Below are 8,946 nucleotides of genomic sequence, written 5' to 3' on the forward strand. Positions count from 1 at the left end.
ATACCCGACGACTATGAGTTCGGGAAGAAATTTTGGGATGTAGCTATGGAGTTTGTGGCCGATGGTAGTGTCAAAGTGCATCCCCCTAGAGTTATGTCTGGTGGTTTGGCAGGGGTTTTGGACGGGTTGGAGTTGTTACAAAAGGGGCTTGTTAGTGGGGAGAAACTTGTTTATAATGTCTGAGCCTCAATAGACNAAAGATAAATTAGTAGTCTATCAGCTTCGTCGCTTCTAAGAAATTGTTTATACAGCCGGTTGATAACTATATATTATTGCTAGTATTAATGCAGAACAGGTAGTTGAATATAAATAANAGATAGCTAGTTAAGAACTTCATTAGCATGCAAAATGTGTTACGGTGGACAATTNATAAAACATACAAAATCAAGGCAGGGATAAACTAAGACGCCACATACACATGTGGTGTACGGAGGAGCGCGTCAAAAGTCTTCGCGACAGGGGTACTAGCCCGGCCCTTGTCAACCACTAACAGTTTCACAATCCCTATCCGCGTGCAGTGTATCATCACACATACATTCGCAATGAATACTCACGCCTTGCGCGGCACGCAATCTTCAAATTCTGATATCCTTTCACAACAATTAGAGTTATTGTGTTATTCAAACTCGCGCAGTATCCACAACTGGTTGTAGGCCGTCTTCGCGGCGCATAACCTGTTGGAGAAAGGCCGCGCCGATGCTGCGCTGCAACATTTGCGAGCTACCTGCCGCACAGCAGAATCGTGTCCAGCCGCTAGGATATAGACAGAAATGATGCGAGATAACAAATAATCTAATGCGCGGGTAACGAGATCGAAGAGTCGTCGGCGATCCATTAGAGATGAGATTGTATCGGTGGAGGTAAATGTTGAGGCGTTGCATATCGCGGAAGGAAGCGAGGGAGAGCAAAACATGGAAGACATAGGCAACACTTGTACTGCAAAACATCTTCCCTCAGAACTACGGATGCTCAAACAGCCCGACCTCACCGTTCTACCGTCTACCACATCCGCACATCGCTAGATATCCGCCAATACTCAATCACAGAGCTCCCGGTCTTTTCGTACACCAGTAGATACTGAGAGCGTTATTACCGAGACGACAGTCACATCCAGCTCGAGTAGGAAAGCGACGAGCAGGTCTAAGAGCCCAGTAAAGAGCATGGTCGATCCCAGCTTGCTGGATCGCAGGGTGAAGAGGATGCATTTGGAAGAGAAGAATTATCCAGACACAATACAACAGCTGGTGCGCGAGGTGGAAAACATAAGAAGGGGAAAAGGTGTGATACCGCATGAGATCAGGTCTGATATTGAGGGACGTGTGGAAGCAGAGGATTGGTGGTGGAGCTAGACACCTAACGCGCTGCCGTCAAATGGGAAGATGTTAGAGTTGCAGATCATGGAAGAGATAAGAGATAAGTAAGACTCACAAGTTGCAGGATTCGGATGCTGCCGAGCCGCGCTGGAATAGCGACATGCACTTCATGATGCTGCGCCAGGTGTGCATGCACTTGCCAGGTATTCAACAACAGAACATTACATCAGCCCGGCCAAATCCCCACCTTGTCCCAAAGACCGGGTTCAGTAACACGGAATCTAAGCTAATTGATTACGCTTTGGTCTGCGACGAGGGTTTGATCCCATCACATCTTGTCCAGCAGGTGCTTGCGGATTCATGCAACGAGATTGATAGTATCAACCACACAAGCGCGAGCGTACAAAGTTTGAGACAAGACCATATCGCGGTTTCCATCGAAACAAAAACCCCAAACGGCAGCGAATCAACTGCGCTGGCATAACTCCCGCTTTGGGCAGCGACGCATTTCAACCGCCTACGCACCTTGCTACGACCCACCAAACGCGACGTAGTTTCCATGCCGTTACCACTGATTATGCCAGTTGGTGGACGGTACAGTTTGTTCTTCGCTATCGACGGCACAATCACGGAAGGTATCACTATCGCAGGCGGCGAGACAGCATTCAGAGACTGTGCGACGCTGGATGGATGCTACCAAGTCCTTGCAGGCCTACGAGCAGTGGGGATATGGGTGAAAGAGGTGTGGGTGCCGTGATTTCTCAGTGAGTGTCTGGGCGCCGAGATCGAACATTGAATAGAAAAGAACATTTGTTGTCAACAGCGATCTATTCGATGCTGGCACTACCCTACTTGAAAAGGTTGATAGAATGAGAACGTAAAACAGGGACAGAAAAGCACATGACACTAAACTTAGACGGAAAGCGCATAGTAGTTATAGATATTTACAGCACATCCTCCCTAAGCAATCACGGCCTGCGTCTTGGATGAGCAACGCTAGCTCTTTAGTCGAATACAGAAGGCAATGCTTGATAGAAGTGGATTTAGCTCGAACTAGATCTCTTCCGCTTCATACCGCTTCTCGTCATCATCATCCTCATCTTCTTGTGCCTCAGTTGCAGCTCCACTAGTACGGTATGAATTGACCACACTAATATCAACAGCACGGCTGGTCACAAAGAACGCATGGTCGATATCCAGTGAACGACCCTGGCACATGTAGCCAAGCGGGGTGTGCATGATGTCTTGACCTCTGCGACGAAGGGAAGTCCACTCCAGGATAGAGCTGATTGTTTCGGTAATTGTTGCATCAGATCGCCCATTCATCTTGACGTCATCGATATACTTTACTAGAGAAACACATTCCTCGTACTCCATGTACAACCGGCCTGCAAAGATACCAAGCTCAATGGTGAGGCTTTGCGGAATGATGTGCCCACTTTCAAGTGCCGGCACAGAGTAGTACCGTAGGCGACTGAATTGTAGCATCTTCTTTGTGACTGGTGCTGAGTACGTGAGAAGATGGACTTTGGGCGGCAATGCTTGAGTGCGAATTTGGGGGATCAAAATCTCTGCTTCCTCGGCGATGATGATGATGAGTGCGTCGAAAGTGATAGGATTGTAAAGAATCCATTCAACGGGACGCTGATGAGATAATCAGTACATCAGCCAGACGCGAAGGATGACGAACTCACCAGAAAGTTATCAATCAAGCCGCCTTTGTCAGTCTTGATCGTCTTCATGAACTCCACTGAGACAAACAAGCGGGATTTTGTTCCTACAATGCCAAACCTCTCGCCGATAGATGTGCGTGAAATTGCATCAAAAATGTGTTCATATCCCACGTCCCCACACAAACGACCAGTACTAACAAAGCTAGAGATGGCGGGATGAATTCCAGGGAACGTATGGGCTTTACAATCTAAGGCTTTCTGCACCTCACGCACCTCTTCGATTTGATGTTCCACCTCGCGTTCTTGTTCTACCTCCTCTAGCGCAGAGGAATGAAGGATATCTGCTGCGTTCGACATGGACAGACGCAAATGGTTGAGGGTTTCCTTGAAAGTTTCGAGCTGGGGAAACGTGGTCGTAACAGAGATCGGGCCATGGGTATGTTCCGTGTAGCCTCCATATAGCTGTTCAAGTGTGTGCTGTTCAGGGTGCTGGAGCACCTCGACATATGCAGTCCTGTCTTTGACATCAGAGAGGAAAGCTGCGTCCTCCCACTCTGCATTCATGCGATTACAAAAGTCAGTACCCTGGGAGATATATAGATTTTGAAGCTGTTCATTCGTACGGCACGTCTGTTCCAACAACCAACGAATGACATGAGAAGAGTTGACTTGGTCGTCTTCGTTCATTTCACAAACGTCAAGGATGGACTGATGAGTTTCTGGAAATGCAAAGAAACAAACTGATTGAGTAGTCGCAAGCTGCCGAAGGCGCATGGCAGCTAGATTCAACGTCAGTATCCACACCTTGTAAATCAAATGTTCCTACTGACCTTGCACAGTATGATCTTTCGTCTGCCCTAGAGCAAGTGTCAGCGCACCACAAGCATATTGCGGCAGCTTTAGATCTATGCCCCGCGTGTGCGCTTCATCTAGGTACACGAGACAATTGTCTAGATTGTCGACGAATGGCGTCGCCAGCAGGGGAACTCGCGCCTTGGTACCACGATATCGCACCCAGGCTCTATTGTCAGTGCCAAAATAGACAGCTGCTGGTGGCTGAGTATCTATGTCCATCCACGCCTTGACCAAGTCTTCGTTGCTCATTTCGAGTATGTAGGCGCCAGAATCGATGAGAATGCGGATATTCCTATCCCTGAGTTGTTCAAGAAACTCTGTTTCGGATAGTCGCTTTCCTGCATGAGCTACAAGCTGGTATTCACAGTTTCGTTCTTGCAACAAGTAAGTAAGTACTTCAGCATTAGTTTGATGCAAACTTGGCAGATCCCTCTGCTGGATAGTGAGTGGTAGCATCATCTTGTTATCGTTGGTGCCGCTGAAACCAGTCGTCCTTGCATGTTTAGGTGACTTGTCCAATCCTGTTCGCGAGAACAAAGGTAGATCCCATCCAGAAGCCTGTAGCTTGATGTCGAACTGTTTGGCGTGCGTGGGAAATACAAAACGGTTCATGTAGCTGTCGAGCACAACTCTGTTCATTCGAAGATGCTTCCAGAGTTCTCCCACTTGATCATGGTCATCGGAATTGATAACGTTCCAATGATGCAAAGCCTCCGGAAGCGAATCGCAACTGCTAGTCCACCTGTCGTACTCTCTAGCAGGGTCATGTGATGCCAGAACATGACGAAGAGCTTCACGGAATTGGATCAGGCTGAGACCGGTGTAATAGAAAGCCAAGCATGTGAGAAGGATCGCGGCGTCAGGATGCCCAAATTCAGCCTGCTCGGAAGGAATGCCTTTTGCTTCGAAGGGCACTGCCATCGGATCTCGCTTAGGGTGTAACCCATACTGGACATTCCAGCGTTTTTTTAGACAAAAAAGCAGGATCCGATTACGTAGCAGACCCCGAACAAGCAATAGCGTTTTTAGCGCAACGTTCTCATCGGTGAACAGCTTAGCCATACGCTCCAACAGCTTATTGTCCAAATTTTGTTCTAAGAGCACTTTACGCAAGCTCGCATCGCATTTGTCTGGATCACATTCTGCAAAGCGAAGGAATGATGTCCTTCCCGTACAAATTTCGTCGACTATACGTCGGTGAAGATCTTCCTCCACGTCTGCTTGGAGGATGTATATCACCGGATAACCCTGACCACGCCTCAGGACTTCAATTTTGCGCGGAAATTTCCGTTCAAGCTCGGGAAGGTGATCGTTCACAAGCGACAGCAGCGATTGCGCTACTTTCCAGCGGTGCGGGTGTCCATCCACTGAAGTCTGCTTGCCGCTCGGGTAGATGAGTTGAGTTTTCACTGCCAATGAAACATCTGATTCATCTAGGATATCCCTGCAAATCGAGTTGAGATATGCCTGGAACTCAAGCATTTTTCTTGCAGTCCCTAAGTTGGAGCTGGCAAGATGTTGAAGGCCACTAAGCTTGTAGGAGAGAAGGTGTTCAGGCGCAACCAACAAAACGCCCCGACTCTCTAACGTTTCCTGATGGAGGTCTCTGTATAGCTGAAGTGTTTGTGGGTCGGTGTTGGTTCTACGGGAGAAAGGAACGTGTCGTATCTCGCGACCTACTATGCCGCCCAGTCGTGATTGAATCATTTGCGCGGTTGGGAAAAGCAATGGCTTTGGTACGATGAGACGCGAGAGCTGCTTGCCATTTCCTATCACCGCCATTGCCATAGGAACAATACACGATGTTTTGCCTGTTGTTGATTGTCAGGGAGTCCTTTGTGTCTACAATGTTCTTGACTTACCTTTACCCATATTCAACTGCAACACCATGTTGTCCTTCGAATCTGGCGCAATAATTGCATGTGCAACGTCAACCTGCTCATGCCGGATCAAAATATCACTATCAATCTCTAGGAGGAGCCAGTCAGGCAATTCCAGTGGACTCCAGTTCTCGTGGCCGAAATTTCCAAGTTCTTCTTGTAAGCTTCTCACCTTGCCATGATACAACGCATCGTGAATCCGCATCAGTCGCTGCAACTTTGTGATAAGAATACCATGTGACACGATTGTCTCTTTGGTTAAATCTCCAAACTTGCAAGACGAGCTCGAGCGCAGTTGCTCTAAAAGCACGATCGAAGTCGTGCAAGGCCAGAGGTTTCCAAGTTTTAGCCATGGGAAGCGGTCGTCGTTCTCAGATAAAGTCTCGTGGATCTGACACAAGTGAGTGGCTACCATAGTTCGGAGGTCTTCGATGCATCGTGCGTTGGCTGTGATGTTTGAAGTTGTGTGCGAAACTTGAGTATGATTACTGGTTTTCTCAAGGGCGTCAAGGCTCGTCTTCAGATCAAGCCCATACTGCTGGCGGAGAGAGCTCGATGCCTGCGCAAAAACGGAAAGAATCTGGCGTAGCTCAACAGCCTCTTTGTTTGGAATCTTTTCTCTTGTGTTTTTCTTCTTATTGGTAAGAGATTTAGTGTCAATTGGTAGTCGCTGCTCGTACACCTGGCGTCCAAAAGGTAATGTTAGCGATTTACTAAGAAGATCTTTCGAGATTGACGGTACAACAGGATCGCGTGATTTCTTTTGGAATGGTTCTTGTTCCCAATCCCAACCTTTGGGGTTTGATGTATCGCCTTGTCCTTCATGATATCGCAATATCTCCTGCACATGAACTACATACTCTGAGAGGGATGAGTTTGAATGTAAGCGCTCCCACTCAGGGATGACGCGTTCCATTGCAAGCCCTACATCTATGACGTCAGAATCGAACCCGCTCAGAGAAATTTCCTCGTGTGACCATTGATCCAGGAAATGCTGCGCCAATCGTTTGCCCTCAGCTTCACATGCCCTTCAATGCTCTTTTTCGGCCCTTGTCTGCATTCCCTGACGCTTCTCCGGTAAATCGACAGAGATTACGTGAAAGATGGATTGCATACTGGGCAATTCGTTGAGCTTAAAATGGCTGAATGAAGGAAAGGAGGGAGGCATTGAGTTCCTCAACGTCGGTAGAGCCGCAAACGCTGCCAGGATCTTAATGGTATCCAGGTCAGTTTTCGGGTTGAGCGACATGAGACTTAGGCGAAACATCAAGCTGTAGGGTTCTTCGAGATTGGAATGGCGACACATGTTCACAAGACTGCCCCACTGTTCATCGACCCTCTTCTCAACTATGTCGCTCAGGCTCGCGGCGCTGGCCTGGCGTATCTCATGAAACCCGCCGATGAGCTGCCAATCCTGCAATATGGTAGAAAGATCTCGATTTGTGTGAACTTGGAATGGTTTGTTTTGAAAAAGGCTTGTAATATGATAGACTTTGCGTGCTTGTCCCGAATTGGCTTGCTGGCCACGAGACTTGTACATTCGATCACTAGCTGCTGCCCAAGTTGGATCGCCGACACTGCGCTCGTAGACGCGACGCTGTGCAAGCCCCCGTTTCCGAAGGTGAGATGGGATATATGCATTGGTGTTGACACTGTCCACTACATTCTGAGCAAAGACCCGAAGACGGTTCGACTTGTCGAGTATCTTCTGCACAAGCCCTTCGTATGCATCCTGCTGGATGGTCATGGTAAATCTTGCATTCCAGGAAACAGTTTGAAGGACTTTCTTGTCTTGGGGATAGTATACCCGTTTTGGACTAAGATCTGAAATCGATTTCAGAACGTTGAGTGGTCCTCCTCCCAACGGCTCCCATGGCTGGCAATGGCCCGATTGGAGCATGTGCAACGCCTCCTCTGTGCCCGTACGGCCAGTTAAAGGATCAGGTATACCAAATGATGTATAAGCATGAAACTGAGCTTTTGCGTATAGAAGTCTCGGCTCAGGAGGGCACGACAAACGCCCAAGCACATCATCAATTCCAAATTTTGCATAATCAGTGCTAGCAGCTGCTCGGATGGCTACATGCATTCCATGGTGTGTAGCAGATATTGGTCCACATGGTGCTAGGATGCTGCGGCGTGTGTTGTTTGCGACGTCGCGCAGTACGATTTTGCTCTCGAAACCGTATAGTGTGCCAGCGTCTTGATTGGGATCAATTTCTTCGTTCAGCTCTCGACATTCAAGAAGCCCTTTTTGGTTCACGAAGAACGAGAGTTCCAAATGGCGTAGTTCCGCAGATAGCTTTCCCCTTGAGTTGATAGGCTGAAACATGGTAATCTTCTGTGAATCTTCAAAACCGCGAAAAATGTCGGCCACTTGCTTGGAGACGGAGGAGTTAGGATCGACTAGTAACGTTCGATTGCTTCGATGAGCCTGTCGTTTAATAAGGTCTATCTTCCAGTCGCTTGCCCTTGTCTTCCACAGGAAAGGCTTGCGTCGGATCTCAAGGCACTTTGTATTTAGATTTAGCCAATGCGCACAGTTGGAGATGAGTCCATCTGGAAGGTCGAAAGTCTCAGGTCCGATGAAAAGGTGAGACGGAATGTATTCCTGCAGCCCATCCCGACTCCAAGCACGGATGATGACGCGCCCATTTCGAGAACCAAAGTGTATCTCGTGGTTTCTTATACGCGACGCTAGAACGTATGACATGCCAAACTCAGCAGACGGGAATGTGAGGAGATGTTGATCACCAAAGAGCTGTTTCACTTCATCTGACTCTCGAAAATCGCGCGGGAGTCTTCCCAACGGCTTGCCATCGACTAGCAAGTGACCTTCGAGAAAGTTGTAGTGGACCACTTGCGTGTTTATTGGGTTCTCCGCCATAGACTTCATAGCACTTACTACCCATCGATCATGCATGGATGAGGTTTGCTGCCAGCTACTGAAGGATCTTCCCGCTGAACTTCCCGGTTCTGACCATGATGCGTTGATCGCTATACTAAGGCTCTGAGGATGGGCTCTTATGGACCTTAGTAAGAGTGATTTGATTTTATAAGTTGTTTTGGTGTCTCGAATCAACATCCTTTTGAGAGTCGGCGGTAGCTTTGCCACGTCCACGAGGAGGTTTTCTTGGAGAGCCAATGATGCTTGTAAGGGGCTGCGCTCTAGGGAGCAATCGCGAGGTATACAAGAGGTTGTATTCGATGAGGAGCTATCTACTC

General features: G+C 48.1%; 3 protein-coding genes across 3 annotated transcripts; 2 read left to right on the top strand and 1 right to left on the bottom strand.

Moving 5' to 3' along the window:
* Positions 1-542: 542 nt before the first annotated feature.
* COCCADRAFT_42045 (uncharacterized protein) lies at positions 543-1,022 on the top strand (the record flags this gene model as incomplete). The annotated part of the gene is made up of 2 exons (XM_007720378.1): positions 543-649; positions 812-1,022. The coding sequence occupies 2 exons, from the start codon at positions 543-545 to the stop codon at positions 1,020-1,022; spliced, it is 318 nt and encodes a 105-aa protein (XP_007718568.1).
* Positions 1,023-1,503: 481 nt separating this feature from the next.
* On the top strand, positions 1,504-1,797 carry COCCADRAFT_112502 (uncharacterized protein; the record flags this gene model as incomplete). The annotated part of the gene is made up of 1 exon (XM_007720379.1): positions 1,504-1,797. The coding sequence occupies one exon, from the start codon at positions 1,504-1,506 to the stop codon at positions 1,795-1,797; it is 294 nt and encodes a 97-aa protein (XP_007718569.1).
* Positions 1,798-2,366: 569 nt separating this feature from the next.
* Positions 2,367-8,644, bottom strand: COCCADRAFT_31308 (uncharacterized protein; the record flags this gene model as incomplete). Its single annotated transcript, XM_007720380.1, has 5 exons — positions 2,367-2,957; positions 3,008-3,765; positions 3,817-5,652; positions 5,704-6,645; positions 6,838-8,644. 5 exons carry the CDS (start codon positions 8,642-8,644, stop codon positions 2,367-2,369), a joined length of 5,934 nt encoding a protein of 1,977 aa, XP_007718570.1.
* Positions 8,645-8,946: the final 302 nt, after the last annotated feature.

This window comes from Bipolaris zeicola (assembly GCF_000523435.1).
Source record: "Bipolaris zeicola 26-R-13 unplaced genomic scaffold scaffold_461, whole genome shotgun sequence".
In the NCBI taxonomy this organism is placed as follows: Eukaryota; Fungi; Ascomycota; class Dothideomycetes; order Pleosporales; family Pleosporaceae; genus Bipolaris; species Bipolaris zeicola.